Raw genomic sequence first — 26,344 nt, forward strand, 5'->3', positions numbered from 1 at the left:
ATAGTTCTACTACATAGAAAAAATCTTTTCACCAACAGTTCTTCGCTCTGGTATTGGTTATGTTTGCTGGTCAGATTGCTGCTGGAATCTGGCTGAAGTCGAATGAAGGACGATTCACAAGTCTGGCAGAGAGTTCGCTCGCCAGTTCTATTCAACACGATTATGGATTTGCCGAATTGAAAACTACCGCCTTTGATGTTATCCAGAAGGAGGTAAGTGAACAAGGCAATGCTTATCATGTACAAAAGATCAGCCACTCTCTTAGTCCTTGCAGTATGGCAGTGGATTTACATAAGAAAATTTTCTTTGAGCATAATTAATTGGTGTCATATGTCAGAAAGAAAATTTGGGGATCCTTTTATTCATTCATTACAGCTTTGGTAATCGTTTCTTTGTGCATTACAGCTTAAGTGCTGTGGCTCAATTAGTCCTAGTGACTGGGCCGAATCCCGTTACAATGGAGCTGACGAGAAAGGAGCTGGCATGGAAATTGGAGTCGCTGCAGTGCTGGGAACTTACAAGGTGCCTCCTTCATGTTGTGTGAGCGAAGACGAGAGTGCGTGCGAGTTGAATCGTGAAGTTCCTTTAGCAGGCCCTATCCTTGGTACCATCCATTCTGAGGTAAGACGAGGAAATCCGTTTAACTTTTCCTCGCAATGAATTTGTTTACAAAGTATTTTGAATGGTTTCCCCATATAAAAATGATGTGAAAACATTATACAGTGTAAACTTCAAAATTTATAGTAGTTATTTTAAAAGACAGCTCTTTCTTAAGCTCTGGTAAGAAGGTTTATCTTTTTACAATATTCATTGATCAGTTGTTTTTTTCTTTTGTCAATAACCTTAATTTTTTAATATTTATAGGGAGTCATTCTTACATGAAATACATGTATTTGTATTTGTGTTTCTAAGTAAATGTACATAGTAAATGCTTTACTTGTTATCTACAGATTTTTCTGTTTCTGTTGTGGTCTCTTAATTTTTATTATTGTATTAAATGGTTATAACTTGTAGATTTTTAAATGTTTATAACTTGTAGATTTCTCTTCATGATAGGCAGCGAACCTAGTTGTATATATTAATTCTATGCAAGGGAAGTCATTCTTTTGACATACGTATGGTCTCATCACCTCATATGGTGGTTTTAGTTTATACCAACAGGTAGTTTATTGGCATGAAAAATTGACCAATCTGTTTTTACACACCAATTGTTATTAATTAATTACATTAGAAAAGCAGCCATTGTGGTGGATGATAGCTATATACATCCATCCAGTGGCTTGCTTTGAAGAACATAAATGTTTACTGATCTTAAACCAAACGAACGTCAAGAACAAAGTTACTTGTTGTTCTTTAGAGTAAAGCTATTTAAATGTAACTGGTGGTTATAAATTACTACAGCTTTTTGTCCTAAAAGTAAAGAATAAAACATAAATTGAGGTATATGACTAGACTTGCTTAACTTTTAGTTGTTGAGGCACAGTGCCAAAGGCTCTCATGCTAGCCTTGGTCGTGAAATTTCATGGCTACTCATTTTATGTACTGTCCATCTAATTTGAATGCCTCAAAAATCTTGTGCTCATCATATTGTCTAGACCTTCAAGGTGTGGCCTTCCCTGCCTTTCAACAGCAATTCTTTGGTACTTATTTATTATGATGAAAACCAGACTCAAAATCTTTTAAAAAATATTTCCCATGGTAAGATTTTTTATATGCATCATACAGACACAAATTTCTTTGTAAACTCTTCTGGTTACTTTTCCTTATAGACTGGAATGTTTACCAGTCTTCTTTCGTCAGAAACGGGGACATTACCATTAAGTTCATGCTGTTATCCATATTGATGAACTCTTGCAATATGTAGTGTTTATTTTTTAGAAAACATTATAACCAATGTTATCTGAAGTATGGAGAGTTCATTAGTATTGAGTAATAGAGCACTGAACAGTTTCGGGATTTAATCTTTAAATTCCGAAGTGGTTTGAGAAAAATTGAAAAAAAGGTAATTTTCCTTATTTTTCTATAGTTATTATTTTGTCTGGGTTATGTAATTGCCTATTGCTAATTTCTCACTTGTAATTTATTCTATTTATAGTGCAAGGTGATGTATACTTCTAAGATAAAATTACTTAATCATCTTGGCTTGAAGGGCAGTCAGTTTGTTATAGTATAGTGCAACATATGAGTTGTATGTGCATGTAACCCAATGCTATTCATTTTTGCAAATGTGATAGCTCATAATCAATTGCAGAATTTTCTTGTAGCTTTTTTATGAATTTAAAGTGAGCAAATTTGTGGTTTGGAATTTTTTTTTTATTCCATTGCTGACCTACAATTATTTAATCTTAAATCCATCATTTCCCTATCATGTGTTGATAGCAGATCAAAGGCCATTTGATCCTTAACATGGTCTGTAATTCAGTAATCCAATTTGGGAGTTTCCCAACTTTCATAATTATAAGGTACAGTTGCACTACCTTACATCAATGCATGAAATATTGTTTTATGCATTATACTGTACGTAGTAGTAAACACTGTAGTCATATGAAGGTGGATTTCATATTAATTTTTTTTTATTAATAAGTATCTGCTGTAATTTAAGCAAAGAAATAAGATCTTGGCTTTCAACATATTTTATTACAGTTACTGTGATAGTATCTTGAATGTTCATATTTTGTTGTAATTACAGGGTTGTGCAAAGAAGATGATACAAATGATCCACAAACACAGCTATGAGGTCCTTGGAATTATTGCAGCTATAGTACTCATTGAAGTTCTTGCCATGATCTTCTCTATGGTCCTGTGCTGCACTGTCCGTCGCATTGACCACGTAAAGGCCTAGGAGGAAAACAGCTCCCCAATATATGACCTGGGGATGGAGAGTGAAGATGACGATCCTACTGTTTGAGAGGGATTGCTTGGGTTTCCACCTGTACATTGACTCAATTTTTCTGATGCTTAGTTCAGAAAGTAAACTTCTATGAAGATAGAATTAGTATACAAGTATTTAGCAAAGTAGGGGAAGAGAGCTGCACAGAAAGGTATATACTTAAATACTTTTTTATTCTTGAAATTTGTGGTTGAATTCCTGAAAAGTAAGGCGTAGATACTGTATTCCTTATAAGTTATAGTAGCTCATATTTCACAACCTGATACACATGCTTAAAAGAAACCAAAGTTTATAATACTAGGACATACTAAATTTGATTTCATTTTTGCATTTATGGAATGGTGCCGGAAGAGAAGTTCATACGTATTCAATGATGACTGTACTAGTACTTGGATTGTGAGCAAATAACAGCGTTCTCTTAGAAGATAGAAAATACAGTACAGGGGTAGATTTAGCAGACAACAAAAGCCTATTTTTGTATTTAATGAATTCAAGGATTGATTTAAAAAGAAGCAGCAAATGAGGTTTTTTTATGAAGTGTTTACTACTTTGATATCTATTTCTGCGTAACATGCATATTTGGTTGCATTATTTTTATGATCTCTTGTTAATACTCTCCTTCTGTTAGATATAAAGAAAATGATAAGTGCTTACACTGGCGCTTCATGAGTAAAGTAGTTTTGTACAGCATGTTATTGGGACCAGCATGATAGTTACAAGTCAGTGGATAGATTGGTGTTGACCTGACGGTGTGTTCAATCAGGGAAATGGGTGTATGCATTTCACACATTTCTGTTCTCATTTTGATACAAGTAAAGCTAAACGAATAACAGTACTTGTATCCATTTTAGAGTTGAGAACTTGTAAGTCATATTGTGATTATAACATGACTGGCAAATCAAAATTGATAGAAAAATATAAAAGATATTCTTAAGCATTTTTTTACTTTAGCTTGTTTTCTCTCTTTCTCTCTCTTGAGGCAGTCACACAAGAACCAAAGTCTTATTTTTGTTTGTTTGTTTGGCTATGAATCATTTCAATATACCTTTGAAGTTGTAATGTACAACCCCATAGATCTGTAGCAGTGTTGTGGGGTGACGGTTGTTGCTGTAGCTGCGGCTGGTATTTCTGAACTTGACTTCACTGTAAATATAACACAAACACACTAAGGAATAGTTTCCCCCTCTACCAAGATGATAAATAACCATCACATTCCTTTAGAAGCATGGAATTAATGAAAGTGAAATGAGCATATGATATGCAGTGTGCATTTACACATCCAGTATAAAGTATATGCAATATATGCTTCTTCAGTGTATATGGAAATGCATAGTTTAATTGTATACTAACTTTATAAATTTGTAATATATAGTATACTTTAACTTATTGTACATATATACTGGTGATGTCTTATTGCTCCTTATAAAACAGAGCATCTTTGCTGTATGTGTCTGCACAGAAGTTTACATCGCATATCATAACCTTTTGGTATCGTGTTGAAATTGCTGTGCATTTATCTCAAGTGTTCACAGATGTTAACAAAATTTTATGCACATTATGGTTCTGGTAACTGCTATGTATCAGCATATAATACTACATTTATTTTGTGTATAGTAGATGTTTGAAGTGAGTGAATAACAGAGTGCAGGAAATATTTATACCTGTTTATGCCTTAGCTCCAGTTTGAGGTCAGTGATAAGTATACACACATTTATGTATTTATTGAATTAAAAAGAAATGCAAAAAACAAAAGTTGTTCATTATGTATGGAAAGAATTTTTTTCTCCATCACATACTGTGTCAGAGGCAGAAGTCTGGTAATTGATGTTTTTTTGAAAGTGTTCCCTTACCACATGGATGTCTGTTTCTATTATTTAATTTTAGAATTTGTCTCCTTTGTAAGGTATTTAGTGCCAATGCTGTTGAATATTCAAAACTCAGATTTTTATAATTTATTTTAAGTACATATGATTCTTTTTTCATTTTTTGTGAAATGTTGAAATTTTTTGTGCAACAAATTTCTGTTAGAATGTAAGTTAGTAGTCTAATATTCCTGTATTTTCTGAATATCCTAAAATTAGGAATATGAACCTATTATTATGAAACTGTGCATCTTGGAAGTATTTTTTTTTCATTAGTTTCAAAATGATTTTGAAGTGCTGACATTCATTACACAAGCAAAAAGGTTATAGGCATTTTGCATTTACTTTTATTTTTGTAGATCTTGGTAAATTATTAAGATTACCAACATTTCATGTTCAAGTTTGTACAAAGAATATATTCATTAGTTTTCCTTTAGATGTATTTAAATTCCATATTTAGCTTGGGCCATAATTTTAGATAAACTTTTTTGGATGAGGTGATATAGCATTTGCCATTCTAGTTTTCTCTTTAGTCTTGACAGTTATTCCAGGATGCACCTCTCCTTTGTACATAAAAATTTGTGCATCAAATTGCCACACAGCATGTAGGAACCAAGTGATAGGAATTGTGATTCTTTACCTCATATGAAATTGAATATGGTTGTTGAAGAAAACTACTGATGTCTTGGGATAAAGATATGATGTCTAATTCACCAAATTTGATGACATTTGTCGTGGCGGCGACATACGTATTTGGTAACGTTAATTTACATATTAGCCATGATTAACAGGACTTGAACCATTCCTCTAGTGCTTCTTATTGTAGACATCCCATTGTACAAAGCTGTGTTAAACAGATTTAACAAACACCATTTTCAGTATCATTTGTCCTCCAGTTTAATGACAATAAGAAGAATTGAAGTAAATCCTTCACATATACATTATATGTGCTACTCCAAGAAAAATAAAGTAAATAAAATGAACGACATATCAGTAATTTTTTTTTCAACAGTAAAGCACAACTTGGTGCTATATGCTCGTGCTGAATACCCTTAACAGTGCTGACCCAAAACTCAGTCCATGCAATAGTGCAACTCATCAGCCAGATTTGCTACACATTGTTGATTGTGCTAATGCAGGGCTTACTTACTAAAACACATTATTCACTGGTTACGGATATAAATCTTAGGTCAGCACTGATTTCATTGCTACTCCCATGTCAAGATTTTTGTGACGTCTACTCATCATCTTGTGAAAACTTCCAAATTTGTTTGTAATCATGCTAGAATAAATAACCTCAAATTGACAAAGATTGTTATTACATCATATTTATTTAAAGTGAAAAGTTACTAATGAGTTGGTGATTACTTTCATCTATCATTGAATTTTTCTCTCCACAGTGATACATTCTGATGACTATACAAATGATTGCCTTTTATATAGTGTCTTTCAGGGAATTGGTAAAAAACTTGGTAAAAAGGTAGTTAAACCAGGTCGTTAACAGGTGGTGGTTGGGGAGCATCCCACACTCAAAACCTGTCCCTGCACTCTTCTTTTATCAGCTATGAATGAAGGACATGTATTGCCCTTCTGTGTAGTTGATATACATCCATATTCTAATGTTTGTTTGGCCTTTTTTGTTTTTATTCCAGCTTGGTTGTGACAAGTGGTCCTTGGCTATCTGCCATTTGTACTTGCTTCAGTGGCAACTGAAGGTGCACTGGATAATCTCTCAGGATTCTCCTTACCTTGTCCCAGAGTTTGAACGTAGAAGAGGATTTTGGCATCATGGTTGGGTGACAGAAACCCCTTTGAAGGGCATTCAGTTGTACCTGCCGCTCTAAAAATGCTCGTTTTGAAGGGACTTCAGTTGTACTCTGCCTCTAAAAATGCTCCTGTTTTCAGGCTCATTGAAGGAGGGGTGGAGCACACACCGAAGAAGGTTCATTTTAGACGTATCTTGTCTGCACATGGATGTCACAGAAATGCAGGCAGTGTAGCTAGCGTTCCATGAGCAGTTTTTTTTTTTTAGTCACTTGGTAGTACTGATGAGGGACAATAACAACTGTTGTGTCAGGTCAGCAAACAGGCGGACATTATCCCCAAGCCTGTCAGTTGGCAATGCAGATGTATGAATCTGCCGTGTTTTGTGCTGTTTGTTATCTGCAAGATACATTCCAGGTAGGAGGTATTAACTAATTTGTCAGGGACAGGTAGTAGGGATGGAGTGGTTCTCACACACCCTCATTTCCACCCTTCAGACTTCTCTGCAGGGTGATGAAACAGTGTTAGTCACCCCAGGTCTTCAGATGACCATGGTGGCTTCTCAATGACCTTGTGGCTCGCCCTTCTTGTCAGCCACATCTTCACTGGTACTATCAGGTAGTACACTCCCTGAACCTTTACACATGGTGGAGAGAGACGGGCTCCTTTCAGTAGCTGCAGTGAAAGCCATCGCTCTGCTCCATTAAAAGTACCGTATATTTCGGCGTATAAGTCGACCCTTTAGCCCCCAAAAATCATGCCAAAATTAGGGGGTCGACTTATCTAACAGTAACAAAAAGTGAATCTTTATTATTTTGGCATATCGGTACAGGAATCCAGGCTTTACAGTTGGCTATTAACAATGACAGCCTTGTTGAGGTAACTATGTATGTAAATACCAGTATTAAAAACATTTCACACTGTAATACGACAATAATAATACATTAGAACATCCATTACCTTAAATAAAATGAAAAAAATCTAAGTAACTTGAAGAAACCCTAATCGCACAGCAAGCGTAAACATTGCGTAGCCATTTGTAGTACAGTAATTGACAGGATGCGTTCACTCTGACAGTTTTTTATTTACCGGGGTATTGTTCAAAAACACTTATGGTATGAAATCTTTATTTATCACTTTATGAAATAAAAAAAATTTGTATGTAATAGTAAATATGTATTTAAAATCCTTCAAAATTACTCGAGTCATCGTCACTTGAATTAAACAATTCATCAAACAAATTATCATTCACGGTTTCAGCATAAGGATCCGAGTTTAAATCTGGTGAATCAACTGCAGGTTCGTTTTCCCTCAAATGAGCCTGTTTATGACATAGAAGAACCAATGGTCAAGGAATTTTCCAACATAATAAAATACCGGGACGTCGTTTTAACAACCCAATCAAAATATTAACTTGAGTTGCAGTTTGTACATACATATACTATACGTAGGCTGTTATGCAGCGTGCGTTAGCGCTTTGTTTGTTTACATTACACCCGAGTAACGTATCTTTCGTTTTGTCATTTCTAATCATATTTGCCGGTATTCATCTTTAATATATTACAGAGATTTGTTAATATACCGAGTATATTTCCTGTATTTCTTATGGTAAGTAGAGCAACATATGTACCGTAATTACATTCAGGTTATTTTATATACGTTTTACCCTGCTGCTTATTTTGAGCGTACGGTTGGCCTCACATTTTATAGGTCGACTAATATACCAGATATTAGTTAAAATCATACAAATTTACTCAGAATTGGGGGGTCGACTTATACGCCGAAATATACGGTATTTAAACTGAAAGGTCTAGTCTCTTCAGTGGAGTTAGCTGTGCTAATGAAGAGCTTGTAGTCATTCCTTAAACTGGAAGTTCAATGAAAAACAAAATATGGATTTCCTTTTATTAAAAATAACATGTCTTCTACCTGAAGATCATAAACTATATGCAAAGCAGTCATAATTGATAAAACTAAAAAATTAGGATGCAGAAAGCAAATTTCCAATGAAATTTGTAGTTTAATTGCTAAATTACATGTAAATAAATAACCAAAATTATTCACCCCAAATGTTCTGCTTTACAATTCAAGCAGTTCCTTGTTATTACTATAAAAAGTAGCTTTACATGACAGAATAAATTAGCAATATCTAATTTTTCCACTTTTCAATTGGGTAACTGTGGGAGGTAAGGGAACTCTTCCACCATTCTCTTAAAAACAGAATAAGTGAAGGGTACAGCACAACCCATACTTTTTTTTTAAGTAATAATAATGTTCTTTGGTGACAAATTCCCTTTGTATTAAAAAAAGCTATACTTTTAAATGTACATAAGTTTCATCACATGCTCAGGACTCTTATGAACTATTCATTAATTGGAAGAAAATGTAATTTAAAAAATTGAGTTCTTACACCTAACAGTGCAGATAAGTTATACACGAGGTATATTTAATTATTATAGGAGGGCCTAGTTCTGTAACCTCGAGGATATATACAGTAGGAAAAACCTTCAACCTTTTACGACTAGGAATTGTAATAGTAATCTAAACAAGGGTTATGGGTGTGAGCCATATTTATATACTGGAGGCACTAAATTTTTTCTACATATAGTATATGCTTGTGGGTAAGGGTATAAAATTTGCTCAAATATATTTTCAAGAACTACATCGTGCCATTAAAGGGGAAATGGCAAAGAAAAAGTTATAATCAATTATATAATATTGCACATCATTGCCTTTTAAGTGCACAGAATCTTACCAGTTCAGCAGATTTAAGAAATTGAAACATTTTTATGTACTGTATACATTTATACTGGTATATATAACTACCTGAAAATATAAAATCACCTAATACAGCATGTTTTTAAAAGACATTTTCATTCATGCTCAAGGAAGACTAGATGCTAATTGGACAAGGAAGGTGCAAATTTGAAACTCTGAGATCAATGTGAAGAATATGACAATGTTTCTATTACACTCCATTATTTTTGGGCACCAAGTAAAAACTACTGTAGAAATAATTGCTTGAAATGTTATAAAACCAAACAAACAAAGCAAAGTCATATAAAAACTGTAATATATATTATTTACATTATAGAGTAAACAGATTCATTTGTTCCCTTACCCTCCAGCACCATCTCCAGTAGTGAATGAATAATTCTTAATACAGGTGATCCTGAATCACAGTCAAAACATTTGCTTCTCTATGTACTTAAACATTTGATCTCACAGTAAATATATAGCTACCAAGAATAATCTTAGCTAAGGCTCAAGTATGGTATGTCTTCACTGACACACCTATTATTATTATATAAAAGGGTACAGCTGGAAAAATTACAACTTGAAAACAATTTTGAGGAATCCACTAAGTCCTAGGGAATGTTAATAGAGGTGAAAAAGTATTTGTGCAAACTTAAGCTCTCTTTCTGTGAAAAGTTCTTTACAATTATTACATAATAGATTAATAAGTGATCTGCCAAATTATCACTGTTACTTGGCACTTCAACCAGGCTATTTTCATTAAAAATAATTTATTGAGTTATTGTATTGTACATGTACAAAAGACCAAAGTGGACTAAAGCCTAATCAATGATAACTCCACCATAAATGGTAGTAAACAATACAATTTAATGCAATGAACACATGTGGTTTACATTTACCACAAAGTTATCCATACTTCTCAAATAGTCATTTGGTTAAATTATTACAAATGAACATTTGACAAGGCCACTGACTTCAGAGAAAAACTACAAACTGACAACAATAAAACAACTGCTATGTTATTACTTTCCAACATTCTTTTACAATAAAGTTCCCCTGACAAGTAAAAGAAAAAAATATACCTTACATATCAACTACAAGATAACTTTCATACAAGATAACAGCTAGTTTACTTTGCATGGTGACAAAATCTTTAATGAAACATAAGAGATGCATATCAGAAAGTCAGTCACCTCTTAGGAACAAATAGCTTCAGGATCACAAACAAACAATAGTATGAAATGTACAGAGATATGTAAAGCACCATATAATAAGTAATTCTTTAACTTCTTGAAGTTCTCAAGTTATTGTCTAACATTTTAAACATTCGTTTGTGTATATAAATGATAAAAAGACAGTAATGTTGAGAAAATGCTTACCAGAAAAATGATGTTAATATAAAAGAAGTAAAAACTACAATAAGTGATCAACTCAAAATTAAGGCATGAAGTCATTTTCACTATTGGCGTAAGTTTCGTCAAACAGTGCAAGGCAATAAAAATCTATTTGACACAGTTTGGTAAAAAAAAATAGTATTGACATGCTAGTTTCATTTTCCTTTTTTCACATGGAACATGTAAATATCTCAACAGTTTCAATGAGCGATTGAAAACTACTTATACTATAGATTTAAGCACCAAGTAATAATGTACAACTCAAATTAAAGAAAGGATTACAACTCGTTGAATTTCCTTTGGGAAAATATCTGTACTCTATGTAAAAGAATTAAATAATATTTAACTTAAAACAACCAGTTTGCACACCTTTTCCACCTCTAAAACAGAAATATTAATATTTCTGTCCCCTTCCAGCAGTATTTCTTACACTATGAATAATTTTCCTTAAATCATTCTGTACATCCATATCCCAAACTACAGTACCGTAAACTTTTACATGATGATTTATAAAGCAATTCAATATTCTTTTTCATACATGAAAAATCTATTGTTTTGCAATGCAATGGCAGTTCCCATAAAAAGCAGCCTTTCCCATGGCATCATACCGTTCAGATAGCCAAACATTCTAATATTTACTTGAACGTATTGGATCAAATAGCATCCACGTATTTGATATACTGAAAGTGATTGTAATTGCATTTAATAACAATTTTATCTAAGGCACAAATATATTTACAACATTGTACTTTCTAATATCCAATATTTTTATACAGCCAATGTATAATACATGAAATGGTTTGCCTTTGAAGATAATAAATATCTCTTAAGACTTTAAAAACACACAATATGATCAAGAAATGCATTTACCCTTGTACTATGCTTAGTACAAGCAAAGGTCGGTAAGTCAGATATGCTTGGCACTTAGAGATGAATTCGTCACTATTTTAGTGTACAATGAAGTTCCCTTCCATGCACACAGCTTGCATGAGACAAAGCCAACACTCAAGTCTCAATGAAAATATTTATTCTACAAGTACATAAAATAACCTAGCTACACGTTATTATTCGTGCATGGGAGATGTCTTTTCATTCCCTCAGTTAAGGGAGTAAACTTTTTAACTGCTTACGTTCAGCCTTCTCGACATTTGTGTCATATACTCTCCATGTCCTGGTGAAATTATTTGCTGTGCTTAACAGAATTTGATTAACTGTACATGAGGTAAATACAAGCATGCTGCAGAACTCTGTAACAAATCTTTCTTGTGAAATCCTCTTGAGAAGTATTGGAGGCTTATAAAATCGAATACCTTACTGAAAAATTCAATAGTTGACTGACAAAGATTGATAATGAATTTTATTAGTTACTTTATGTAGCCTGCAGAATAAATTTCTGCATGGTTAGCAAACACAATATAAGATTAAGAAGGAAATGACTGGCACAAATGGTAAAAATCTATACTGCAAAAAAGAATTTCAGTTTTCATCATCATCCTTATTACATGCACATATTCGTCTCATTTAACACTCGTGCTTTGAAGTATTGTTACTGGCACCTACAGGATGAAAGGCCAATGAAAAATACTCGAAAAAGACAAAAAAATAGTCCATAGAGTCTCACACCTAATTTCTAATAGTTCCTAGGGAAACACCTGCATAAAGCATTCATGTGATTTTGGTCAAGTTGTTAAATGTTAAAAACATCAAAATAATTAAGAAATGGTACTTGCATATACACAGAAAATCACAGTAAAGCATCATAAACAAAAACAACCATTTTATTAACTCCCGATGTTACCAGCACATCACTTAACTTTCTTACATATATTCTTCTACTCAGATACCTGATTTCTACTTTAATGAGTTCCATTACATTGGCCAATGTTATATAATCAAATTATAATTTAATAAACAATAAAATATTGTAATTATCATTTCTTCAGATGAAAAGTAAGATGTTCTCTGCATGCAGGATATTAAATCAAAATCTATTTCATTTCTTCTCAGACTATTCTATGAAAATTTTTAAAAGAAATGAATAAAACAAGACATGAACCAATCAAGTGGCAAAATGAATACCAAAAAAATATAATTCACTAGCACCATTTTAATTAATGAAATACTTCACTTAAATATGACTGACAGCAGTACAGAATCCCCTTTTCAACAATGTCCTGCATGATTTTTACTATTAAGAAATAAAAGATTGCACATGCAAGTTTTAATTCTGGCTCAATCATAAACAGCAATTAAACAAAACAATCAACTAGTAAAAGCAGTCATATATTCTGCAAGATTAAACGAGGAAAAGTTTGAGGTGAAAGCATGAACTAATATCAATTAAACTAGTATCAACTGAATCAATCTTCAATATTTTTACAGCTCTGAACATATTACTCATTTCAAAATCAGGTTACCAATGGGACTATATGTAGTAATGATTTTCTTCTAACTACAATGCATTAAGATGGTCAAAGTAAATACAATCACTTAAACCTCGTTCATTCAACTCTGTGAAAATAAAACAATTAGGTATCTCTAATCCCACTTGAAAACTGGAAATGCAAATTCTGAGGCACTAAAATTGAAATGGCTAACACAGTTCAGCAATGAACTACTTGACTCTTATTGTAATCTGAGAAGTAGCAACTGCACACAATTATTCATTATAAAAATAGACAGGTATATGCACTGATCTATGATTTCCTTTTTACAAAACACAAAAAAAATTTACAAGCTACAAAATCTAATAAAGTGGGAAAATACTTCATGACCTCTTTCTAATTAAGGCAGGACACAATGCATTGCCTACTACAATAATACATGGAATGTAAATACTAAACCATTACAGTAATATAAAATGGGTTAGCCATAATTCTGTTACCTTGGTCTCTTGACAGTGCATGCTATACTTTACAAATTCCAACCTGTAATGAAAATATTGAGAACACCCAACACTGAAATTTCAGTGATTCATATCCATACATCATTCATCTGGCCAAAATTTCTAAATAAAAACATTTCCTGCTATCACTTACATCTGTAGCTCTTAGTACATAATACTCAAAGAGAGAAAAAGTTGTACAAGGCCTAAAAACAAAAGGGAGGATGAAAAATACTAGAAATTAAAAGAGAATCATAAACGATACTTACAAATGAGTGCATGACATAAACACAAAAATGTAAGCTGTCAAGTATTTGAATGACAGATGAAAGCAACTTTATGGGCTCAATGAAATTCTATGTAGCCAAAGATAGTGAAATTACTAGATTTGAATTCCATCTAAAAGCTTAAGCTCTAAGCTGGGTGCAATAAGCATAAGGGACCAAAGAGAGAAGTGATATACTGCATTTGTATCTTTTTCCTATCTCTTTCAATTCTTATCTATATATGGGAGGGAATCAGGACGTATTTTTGGATTAACTGTAGTAAAATTTCAAGAAAAACTTCAATGAATGCATGAAAACACCCTTCTGATTAAACACCAATGCATTTTGGAATTATTCAACAGTACACAAGAATTTATAAAACCTAAGCTACAGAAGAATTAGGAATAAACCTCCTCGATTACCATTAGCACTGGAATTTTATTGTTCCTTTTTATGTAATTCAGGAAAAAAGATCAAAGTTACCTACAGCAAACAGTTTCACAACCAACATGAAGTAAACTATGGGAAGGGGATCACGACACTATCAAAGCATTACGTGAGACAACATAATACTACAGCAGAATTACATATCATGAGCAATACTGATCTGAGAACTAGTCTGGATAAACTGTACTGGAAAGGTATTTGGTTTAGCCCACAAAATATAGTAAATGAGGACACTAATGAGTGTTTTTTACCAATAAATGAAGAAATTATATGAAGTAACCAATTTGTACTACTAAAGAGTATAGAAACGAAATGAACCAAAATAAAAAGATCATGCAATATCAGAAACTAATTGCCAAATACCACAAACGAAAGAAAATGTTTCAAAATTCTACTTAACACACCTGCTAAAAGCAAAACCATAATAAAACAGCCTCACACTAATTGTGTTTCAAATTCACTTTAAATCTCACCAATGGTGAGATGAAATGATCCACAATGATTTTTCTAAGTAGTATAGCAAGAGAACTCTAGACAACTGAACCATCTAGATAACTGCTAAATAAAGCACACAATTAAGTTAAAATTTTTTATAAAATACTTAACCCAAACAATATTAAATACCTTATTCATTTCAATGAAATTTCATTTTTGGTCTACTAAAACTTTAAAAGATCAAATTATAAATTGAAAATCTTCCTGAGAATCATACCTTTAATCATTAATAAAAGTCAACTATGGAGGGTTCAATATGGATACAATTTAAATTCTGTATGTCTTAGTGCACCATGAGAACCAATTGGCTGTTAACATGGTCGTCTTCTAATAAAAACGATCCAGAATGACAGTAAAAGATAAGACATATTTTGGGACTAATTTAGCAACTGTTTGTGAAGGTTTCAGTACTTAATGGAGTTAATATACTTCCATTCCAATAAACTGGTTATGTATTAATTTTGCTCGTTGCATTTTGAGAGCTATGTCTATTCATAAAAATCAACAATGGAACTCTTCTTTTTTTTAATTTCAAAAACGTTTTTCATTTTGCAAGGAATTAAAATGTTTGGTATACACTAAATACATAAATATGCAAACAGCAGACTTTCTATGTAGGCCCCTGCAGTCCAAAGGATAATGATACTTATTGCTTAAAGCTTATTAAGAAGCAAAATGGGTATAGAGCCCAAAACTCATGAAACCACATACACAAGGAGTGAAATATGAATCTGACACATTGCCCTCAGATGGGAATGTGAAATATACAAGGAAGGAAGGCCTCACTATTGTCAGTAGCTAAGAACCTGGACTGGAACCAGGGACAGAACTGGAATGTGTGGCAGAACACCACTGGGGGGTATCACACTGTTGCCACAATGAAGGTTTGTTTCTAATTTCTGAAGAATATTGTTTAACTGGTATATCATCCATAGGAATAAGTCTCAACGCAAATGTGACTACTCAACATCACATTGAGCAAGACTGTTCTCTTACTACAAGAATTATGCACAACTAATTACAGAGCAACAAGATTTTGCACGTGGACCTCCAATAAAGTGATCACACAGAAGTCACGGATAAATCTTGTCTGATGACAACTTGCAGATATTACGAGATATGAGCCATATGCACCTGTATGTCAAAACATGACTCCTTGCCACAGCACCAATTTACCAACATTAACACTCATTTTCTTTAAATAACTTCATATAGTGCATCTTTTTGCAGTCTCCTTCAATCGGGCAATAGAGATTTATCTTATCACCTATGATAACACCCACAGTGTAAATAACTAGTATTTTCTACAATTCCCAAATACCTCTAAAAGGCAACTACCGCTAAAAATATGTTAGAAGCAACCATCTCTCCAGTCATCCTGCATTGCCGCTTGAAACCTTGGCTGTACTATACCCGACCTGAAATGGATCAAGAAAGCAAATGAATGGGCCACATCATTACTTCCAAAACCTAGTTCCAAAATCAGTAACATTTTCACCTGGACTTCACTTCAGTTCCAAAAACACATACAGGTTACAGGTTATGACAACCCTCGATATAACTACATATGTACTGTAACTATAATACTGCAAAGAAAAATCACTCACTGTCAATAAACTACTGTTTATATATTTATACTTCAAATTAACATACTGTATTCATATAATTACACACTTGTATTTTTAACTTTCAACACATTAAATCCAAGTCCCACAAACACTTCCTTAAATCTCAGTCCCAAGAAATATCCAATTCTAAAAGATATTGTAACTTACTCATGCACAGGTTAAAAATGTGTTTTATACATACGCTAATATTCAAGTATGCACTAAATATAAAATTCAGTACATTCGCTTACAATGTGATCAATGGAAGAATTAGGAGAAAAAGTCTGGGAAAAACTGTTAAATTACCATAAGGTCTACTTTATATACCTACTAGAAGGAAAAAGGAGAGGATCATATCTCTTATAAAATATTCTATAACTAATATAAAAGGAAGCAACTTTACGTACTGTCACCAGCGCAGAGAAATGCTTGCTATTGTTTACAAAAAACACTGAAAGGCAGACTCGTGGCTACAAACCTCTATTAGGTAGCTGGTATATTCCACATGAAACTTAAACATTAACATTCAAATACAATGCACTGTATAACGGTAAATTACTATGTTATACAATGTACATTAAACTACTGTACTGCGCACTGTACTTAACATACTAAGAGGATTACTGTAATATAACAAGAGTATGTCTAGGCAAAAAAGTGATTTGAACATAGGCAATAATCATTCAGAGTCCTCACCAACAATCTAAAAATTATTCACTGAAGAAAGCTACTAAGATGAACAAAATATACCAGGTATAAAGCATCCATCCATTTTCCCTTATTTTCTTTAGTGGGTAGTGCTTACAGTGCCGTGTGTGGTCTACTGCAGACAGTATTAAACATTGTCTGACATGACACATCATTTTGCCTTCAAACTTTTCTGTGCATCCCTTCCATTGGTCTTTAACCATGAACCCACTTCATTGTCCAACTTCTTCATCTTTACCACAATTCCAAGTTTATAAGCAATGTCCACACATGCAACTTAAAAGTCTTGTTAAACTTATTTAGTATGAAAATAAAAGCTTCCCTAGCTAACAAATGCTAATGAGTTGATCATTGGGGACTTCCTTCTCCAGCCAATCTCAAAATATCCAATTACAAACCATGAACAAGAATATAAAACTTAATCATATTAGAATTTAAAAAAAGAAAAAAAAACTCAAAAACTAAGAACCAAACAAATCTTAACAAAATCTAAAATTTTAAGATTTGAAAACCAAGACCAGAAAAAATGTATAATTCTTCAATGAATTGGAAGCACTGTCCCAATTTAAAATAAAGTTTTTCAAGTTTAATGATAATGAAATTTCTTTAAGACAGCATACTTTGGTAATGGGAATTTTAAAATCCTTAAAGTGAAGGAGAACTTTCAAAACAAAGTACTGTACTGTACTATTCGGGTAGCTGAATGTAGGGCTCTTACCAGCTGTGGTTTAGTACTAGAACCAAGAGCTCCATGTTTACTTAATTGTAATGTCATAGTGTTTTGAAATGCATTCCATGACTGAAGAATATACTAAAAGTGATAATCTAAAAAATCATATTTTGTCAACAGCCAAGCTAAACCAGGCTTGGAAAGCAGGATGCTAAATGCCCAAGAGTCCAGATCAGGAAAGCCTGTTTGGGAAGAGATAAAGAAGTAAAGAACCTTTTATGGCAACCAAGATAAAGATGTACATGAGACTCATGTAAGCTTGTACAAAACAAGCATTCCTCCCAGGTTTAAATTTCTTAAGACAAAAGACAATTCAACAAGATTAGGAAGATCATTAATAGTTTAGACACAGCTGGAACAAAACTTTAAGCTGTGCAGAACTGATCCTTACCAAACAAAAAGCAAAACTGTTAGAATTAACTACATATCAAGTGCGACTTGATCAAAGGATGATCAGAATTACAACAAAATTAAAAAATAAAATATACAATGAGCTTCATAAACATCTGAGACAAGTAATATAACATAACCAAAGTTTCTGTCCAGTGTAACAAAGAGTCAACTGAAGGATACCAAACAAGACAACATTATTCTAAACATGGCAGAATAAAAGAATACAAATCCTTATGTGAACTAATAGTCAGTCAAAAAAGGGGGCACCCAAACTTCTTATACTGTTGACATACAGTGGTACCTCGTTTGTTGAACGTTCATGTTGAACATTCCATTTTTCTAAAGAAATTTTCGAAAAAATCTTGTCGTTTGTCAAACAAATACTTGTACTTTGAACCGACCGACACTCTTGTTTATACTTGTACGTATTTGATAGCCTACTGCATCCTACAATGAAAACTGAATTTAAAAAATTTTTCCTTTATAATATATAGTTTAATGATATTCAACAAAATAAATAAAAGAATAAAGCATTTCAATACAAAATTTAGCATAAAAGATATGCAAAATTATACGACACCATGGTGGCGTCACGTGCAGCTAACTTGAGATTGAAAGAGGGGGTGTTGAAATTGTTGAGGAGAGAAGAAGTTAAAATATTATTGTAATGTATGTAGTATTATTATTATCATCATTATAAAGGATTAGTTAATCCAGACCTCTGAGCCTAATAAAGGCTTTTCTCGGGCTGGTTTTCAGGAATTAATCCTGAAAAAAAAAAACTTTATTTAGGTAACTGGTTTTACTTAGGTACATGCTGATTCTATTAAATAAGAAATCTTTGCCTTCAGCAAAAATGCCTTTTAATGTTGGCTTCGAAAATATGAACGTCATTGATGGTTCCAAATTGGACAACCAACTAATACGTGTTGGGCAGTCATTGGTGTTTGGCATGCACTACATTTCATTGGGTCTGAACGTGGATTTAACATCAATTAACCATGTGAAAATCTAGTCTGGCCTACACAAGTCTTGTTAATATAACTTTTTTAGCTCTTTCCCTTTGAGATGATGACATCCATAAATGAACTTCTTTTTAAATTTCTCAGTTTGTTAGTACGTAGTTGGCAATAATGTCCAATCTGTTTGCCAGTCTTGATATATTAAAGCTGTGATAGAGGTTACCCAGTCTGATACTGGGGCATGTGTCATTGTTGATGGAATAGTGAAAGCTAATTTGGCAGCTGTATCTGCTCTTTCGTTTCCTTCAATTCCCACATGTACTGGAATCCGACATATTTTTATTAATAGTCCTGACTGAATAAGTTGATGTATTTTTATTTGGATTTCTTGTGCAAGGTAATTTGGAGGCTTGTACTTGTTTACAGCATCTATAGCACTTCTTGAGTCACTGAAAATTATGGTGGATATTGCTCTCTTCTCAGATATTATGTCCAGTGGTATTCGTATGCAGTGTACTATACTGATGATATTGGGGGAAGACTTATCTTGACTAATTTATCTTTTGAGAATGCTGAAGCTCCTACTCCAGTTTTTTTTTTATCTATCTGTATAGATCATAAGTGATCTACCTTTCTTCTGATGTGCCCCAACGCATGTTGGTGGTACATCTCTGTGTTTGCCATATTTCTTTATAGAAGACATGATAGAGCAGTACATATTTTTACTCATTTCAAAGTTCAGGGTGATGGGAGTTCCATTGATGGATGGAAAATTGGTTCAATATTATGTGTAATGTATGTAAAAGCATAACAATTTATATAAAAAAAGGGAATTTCACAATAAATTTAACAATGGGAATTTCACAATAAATTTAACAATGACAAAATATAAAATTCAAATGCAATAAAGTAACAAAAAATATAAAAAGTCTTAATGGAGCCAGTGTTTGGTGCTCTGTGAGACAGTATACTTTAATAATAACCATATTCAACAAAATAAATGAAACAATAAAATGTAACATAAAAGATGAACAAAATCATACGTCTTTGCAGTGATACACAGCTAACTTGAGATAGAGGGAGAAAGTGTTAATATTTTTGAGAAATAATGAATGAATGATTTTAAGTTATCAAGCATCATCATAGTATTGTTGAGGAAAGGAGAGGAGAGGAGATGGTAAAAACATTACTATATGTGCATAAAAGCAGTGCCAATTCCCATGAAAAAAATAAAACGGAATTTCAGAATAAATTTAACAATGATAAAACATGAAAAAATCAAATGCAATATACAGGCAGTCCCCAGGTTACGACGGGGGTTCTGTTCTTGAGACGTGCCGTAAGCCGGAACATCGTCAAAAATCCTAAGAAAACCTTACTTTTAATGCTTTGGGTGCATTGAAAACTATGTAAACTGCATTCTTATGGCATTTTTCATCAAAAAAAAAAAAAAAAAAAAAAAAAAAAAAAAAAAAAAAAAAAACCTTCAAATATTGATTATTTTGCATTTTTGGTGTCATATTTCATCTGCCAGATGAGCGTTGTAGGCGTCGTAACCCTGGAACATGCGTCGTAACCCTGGAACATTTATTTTGTTATCAACCTTTGCCTACTGTGACCATTTCAGTTTAATCAAAGGGTTCCCGTCTCCCATCTCAGCCAGCCACTCGCCATTTTCACCAAACAGTTCGTAAATTGTATACGGTAACAAAATTTTTTGAAATTTTACTTCATATAAACGTTACTTTATTTTATGACTTTACACTCAAAATTTAACTTTTGAACACAGTAATAATAAAAAATTTTAAAAGGGGGACTTTTTGGGTTGGCTGGAACGAATGATCCCAATTCCCTTTATTTTTTAGGGGGATATGCATTTCATATTTTGAACAAATCGCATTTCGACCAGTGTTCTGTTTGTTTGTAAGGTGTTTTTATGTTGCATGGAACCAGTGGTTATTCAGCAACGGGACCAACGACTTTACGTGACTTCCGAACCACATTGAGAGTGAAGTTCTAGAGCAGCCTTCTGGAATGGATTAAGTTCTGAGTCTGAGGTTCTACTCTATAAAGACAGTCCCCGATTGTCGGAGGGGTTCAGTTCTCAGTTGGGTGCTGGTAAGTGAAAACTTCCATTAACCGAAACTCGGTGATTTATGGCACTAAGTTTCGGTTAATGACGCCGATAACTGGTTAACGGTGCCTTTGTTAGGTAAGTTATGGCGCCATAGCTCTATTATCAGCACCTTATGGCAGCGATAACTGAAATTTGGCCTGTTATGGAGATGTAAGTCGCTGATTTTCATAAAACCGGATCGCCATTAACCGAGGACTGCCTGTATCTTCATTTCTAGACAATAAATCACAAATTTTAAGTAATTTGTATTTTTCCTTGTTATACTTACCCTGAATTACTTTCTTAGGAGAATCCTGGATGTCAATCCGGTACCGACCAGAAAAAACTGGTTATTCCCTCCTGACCCCAGCCAGGTATACCTCAGGGTCGAGGATCACGACCTCTGACCTGTAGTCCTTTCCATGCCCCTAGGGCTCCTACCCTTAGATGCGCGGGGATGGAAGGGTGGGCGTAAAAATTTTGTAGTTCAGGGTAAGTACTACAGCTAAGAAAAATATAAATTACTTAAAATTTGTGATTGGTTCTGACGTCGTATACTTACCCCAAACTACTTTCTTAGGAGACTTAATCCTTAGGAGGCGGGAGTATCTAGGGAAGGATGAGTCCCTACCAGGAAGAGGTCATCCTCCTTCAGGCAGGAAGGAGGAGGGAGACCCACTGCGTTAGATTAGGGTGGAGGTGGGGATCCCCTTGCCGTACGGAGGCAATACCGACTGGTGGTTAACAGAGGAAATAAACCTTATGAGTGTAAAGCAATGGTCTGTAAAACTGAATATTCCTCTCATAGACTCAGCTGAAGATTGAGGAATTTTAGCGATTACGTCGAAAGCCCAGAGGGGAAAGGGGAGAGAGGAGCAGGGTAGGATACGGAGGATGGACACACCTCATACACACACTCACATACATACGACGCATGGCCCCCCCTAGGCTAGGCTAGACCCTCTGCTGGCCCACCACCACCAACCCTATCTCAAAGGCGTCAAGGGACCTTCTCGTACAATCCTTGAGGTCATGGGCTGTAAAGGCGGACTGTCTCTTCCACACCCCTGCCCAAAGGATCTCGCTGACTGCCAGATTCTTGGAAAAAGACAAGGAGGTGCCTATAACCCTGATGTCATGGGGCTTCGCGCCTTGCGGGGGGGACCAGCCCCGCTCCCTCGTAGGGCCTCCTGATGGTCTCCCTTAACCAGAAGGAGATGGTGTTTTTTACTATGGTCCTCTTCTTGAGCCCAGTAGAGACGAAAAGGTTTTGAATACCGGGGCGGAGTCTTGTTCTGCTAAGATATTTCCTCACTGCCCTGACCGGGTAGAGGAGCAGGTCCTTGGGATCCTTGGACCTCGGAAGAGCTGGAATGGAGAACTCCACGAACCGCTTGTCTGGGTCTTGGCTACAAAGGACAGCAAGAATTTGAAAGTTAGTTCTCTCCAACCCCTTGAGTGGGATACCTGGTAGGAGAGGCCATGAAGCCCCCCCCCCCCTCTTGAACGATGCTAAAGCCAAGAAGAAGACCGTCTTGAGTGTGAGCTCTCGGTCTGTGATATCCCTGAGTGGCTTGAAGGGGGGCTTTTTCAGAGTCCTGGCCACATCCCAGTGAAGTACTGACAGGGACCTGGGGGGGCATGTCTGTTCGAATCCCCTAATAAGTAGGGAGATGTCCTTTGAATTCCCCAGGTCTACACCTTTTTGATAAAAGACCTGGCTCAAGGCCGTCCTGACTCCTTTGATAGCCACGATGGAGAGCCCCTTGTCATCCCTCAGTTGGACTAGGAATTCCACGACATGGGGAATCTTGGTTCGTAGGGGGTCCAAGTTCTGTCCCTTGCACCAGGTCTCGAAGAGCTTCCACTTCGCTTGGTAAACCACTGCGGAGGACTTCATAAGGCATCCCGACATGCGGGAGGCCACCCTGCGTGAGAACCCCCTCTTGTTCAGGAGCAGCTCGATAGCTTCCACCCGTGAAGTCAGAGGGCATCCAGGCCCTCATGGAACCTCTTGAAGTGGGGCTGCCTTAGAAGGTCCGGCCTTTGAGGGAGTTCCCCGCTACTGCCAGGTGTAGGGACCATTCCGCCCCTAGGACCTGGCCTTGTCTACCGAGTCCATCAGCGATCACGTTCCTTTTCCCAGGAATGAACCTCGCAGACAGGGAGATCCTGGCGTTCTCCACCCACTCCAGAACGATCGCACACGGGTCACGATCTCAGACCTCCCTGATTTTTTACGTAAACAACGACAGTGGCATTGTCGCACACGACTGCCACTCTCTTGTTACTCAGGCTGTTTTTGAAAACTTGGAGCACTTTGAGGATGGCCAGGAGCTCCAGGTTGTTATGGAGTTTGTGCTCTAATTCCAACCACATCCCCCCCCCCCCCCCCCCCCCCCCCCCCCCCCCATTACCCCCCCCCCCCCCCTCCCCGCATTACTGCCTGTAGGTGGTCTCCCCAGCCCTCCCTCGATGTGTCTGTGAAAAGGAACATCTCCGGAGGGACGTCTGTCAACAGAACCCCTCACCGTAGGTTCGTGTCGTCTAACCACCAGTAAAGGGCCTTCGCCAATGACTGAGAGGGCTCTATCATCTCCCATGGGTTCTTCCCGTCCGAAGCCCATCCGTCCTTCAAGTTCCACTGGACGGGCCTCATCTTCAGCCTTCTTTGGGTTACTAGCTTCACCAGGGAGACAAGGTAGCCTATCAGCCTCTGCCATTCTCGAGCTGGTTGGGGTGTGTCTGTCAGGAAGGGGGTCGCTACATCCTTGAAGTTGGAAATCCGTTCCTCAGACGGGAATGCCCTGGGTCTTACTGTACCCAGGTCCATTCCCAATTACACCATCCTGTTGGTGGGCTCCAGGTTAACTTCTCTCAGTTCAAGACAATACCCAGACAAGAGCAAAGGTTCAGGAGATTGTCCCTCCGCTCCCTTAAGCGATCCTTTCAGGAGGAAAGGAGTAGCCAATCATCCAGGTACCGCAAGAGGCGCATGCCCCTCTTGTGGGCCCAGGCAGACATGAGGGAGAATATCCTTGTGAAAACCTGTGGTGCCATGAACAGGCCGAAACAGAGGGTCCTGAACTGGTACATCGCTCCCTCCCACCTTAAAAGGAGGTACTTCCTGCTGGAGGGGTGTACTACTGGGATCTGGAAGTATGTGTCCTTGAGGTCCAGGGACAGAATGTAGTCCCCTTCCCTCAAGGCCGCCAGAACAGAGCAAGGGGTCTCCATCTTGAATTCCGTCTTGAGGACATATGAGTTGAGGATGGATAGGTCGATTACCAGTCTCCAACCCCCCCCCCACCCCGCCCCAGGCCTTCACCACCAGGAATAGGCGGCTGAAGAACCCTGGGGAGTGAGTGATCACTTACTGGAGGGCTCCCTTCTCCAATAGAGACAGAACCTCCAGCTGAAGAACCTTCCCATGACCGGGGATCTGGGGGATGAATGCTCCACTGTCTGGTTCCTCTGTCAGGGAAAGTTTTCCGTCTCGGAAAGGGATTCGGTAACCATCCCTGAGGACTTGGACGGACAGACCAGGGATCGGCCCCGAGATCCTCCCAGTCCCGCACCCGAGGCGTCAAGTCGGGAAGGAGGCCTTGCCTCCTTCTTCCTCCTGGGGAAGCGGCCGCCCTTCCCTCTGCGAGAGGGCGCGGATCTGGCTCTAAAAGTGGAGAAGGGGGCTTTAGCGGTCCTGGAGGAGGGCTGAGTTCTCTGATGGCCCCAGTCCCCTGCAGAAGGCTCTGACATACACACGGGGGTCCCTCCCCACACTCTGGGTCTTTGTCTCGACTTCTGTGCATCCAAGCTACGTCTTGGCACTAGCTGCCTGCCTAAGGATGATGCCCTGTAGACGACGGAATCCTGGTTAGCCCTCCTCCAACGTTTGATGGCTTCCTCTACCAAACGATCCGGAAAAAGGGATTCGCCCAACACTGGAGCATTCCAGAGAGCCTTCGCCTCCCTGTCTGGGAAGTTCCTCGGGAGGTGAGCGAGAACTGCGTCTCTTTCTCAGGACCCAGTTCGTCCATTGGGTCAGAAGCTGGGTGGTCAGCTTCCTCTGCCTGGCTTTGGCAGCTGGGAGGAGCTTCAGTGAGCCCAGGGCTTTCAGGGAGTTCTTGGGTCCTGCCACCACTTCCTCCACTTGTGCCAGGGCCTCGGCTGAGTAGAGGGTCTGGGGGAGAGATAGGGAAGGTTTGGACTCCACCTTCCCCCTGAAAAGGCAATCTACTGTCAAGAACCTCCTGGAGTGGGGGGGGGCGACCGTTCTGCTCCCGGATCAGCCCGAGAACCCTATGGAATGCCGAGCCTTTGTCTGTGGCCCCTTGGCCCTCCAGGGAGTTTTGCAGGCTGTTGAGCACAAAGGCGTCCTCCTCCAAGTTTACTCTTGAAACGGACGGCCCCGCCACCGGTTGCAGGGACGGGGGAGGAGTGGGCTGCCAGACCAAACCGATGCCTTCTACTTCTAACTGAGGCGCCCTCGGGGGTGAAGGGCTCCCCCAAACTGGAGGAGCTGTCATGGGCCACCTCCCAGACAAAGGGGGAGCCCTGCCGCTCCTCCTGCGTGACGGGTGGGAGTGAAGGTCCTGAACAAGGAGCCCAGTTGGCAGGAGCAGAGGCTGCTGGGGCCACTGGAACCAACATGGGATCCACCAGGACCGCAGGGGGACACCCCTGGGAGGGGGGAAGGGACCTCGAGGGCATGGTGCACTTGGGAGCTGACCCCGGGGACTGGGAGGTCCACAAGCAATGATGTCGATGGTGCGAGTCGTCCTGGTGACAGCCACTCCTACTCCGACCCCTGCGGTCCCGGCTACGATGGTGAGATCTGGACCTACAATTCGGGGAGGAGGAGAAAGAACGACCTCGACTCCTCCGTAGTGTCTCCTCCTGGAACGATAGCGTCTCCTCGAAGATCTCTTAGAGGAACCACCTGACGACGATCTCCCTTCCGATGATCCACCTCTCCTCTTGTCTCTTCTGCAGCTGCTCCTGTCCCAGGGTGAGCAGAAAGAGCGGGTGGGGTGATCCGAGCAAGAGCGAACGGGGAGGGTCTCCCCCCA

At 37.4% G+C, this 26,344-nt stretch overlaps 2 protein-coding genes across 3 annotated transcripts in view; one reads left to right on the plus strand and one right to left on the minus strand.

The window, feature by feature from the left end:
• The window catches only part of LOC135222017 (tetraspanin-1-like), a 151,893-nt gene extending 145,831 nt beyond the window's left edge, over nt 1–6,062 (plus strand). Inside the window, exons 3-5 of the mRNA XM_064260143.1 lie at nt 39–212; nt 406–621; nt 2,690–6,062. Coding sequence (XP_064116213.1) covers nt 39–212; nt 406–621; nt 2,690–2,842 — 543 coding nt within the window. The 3' untranslated portion in view covers nt 2,843–6,062. The remainder of the gene's footprint in view (nt 1–38; nt 213–405; nt 622–2,689) is intronic.
• Nucleotides 6,063–8,407: 2,345 nt separating this feature from the next.
• Nucleotides 8,408–26,344, minus strand: part of LOC135222016 (SLAIN motif-containing protein 2-like) — a 198,619-nt gene continuing 180,682 nt past the window's right edge. For both annotated transcript variants that reach the window (XM_064260142.1, XM_064260141.1), the window contains one exon: nt 8,408–16,177. In XM_064260142.1, the coding sequence (XP_064116212.1) occupies nt 16,133–16,177 (45 nt within the window). In that variant the 3' untranslated portion in view covers nt 8,408–16,132. The remainder of the gene's footprint in view (nt 16,178–26,344) is intronic.

Source organism: Macrobrachium nipponense, chromosome 3 (assembly GCF_015104395.2).
Source record: "Macrobrachium nipponense isolate FS-2020 chromosome 3, ASM1510439v2, whole genome shotgun sequence".
NCBI lineage: Eukaryota > Metazoa > Arthropoda > Malacostraca > Decapoda > Palaemonidae > Macrobrachium > Macrobrachium nipponense.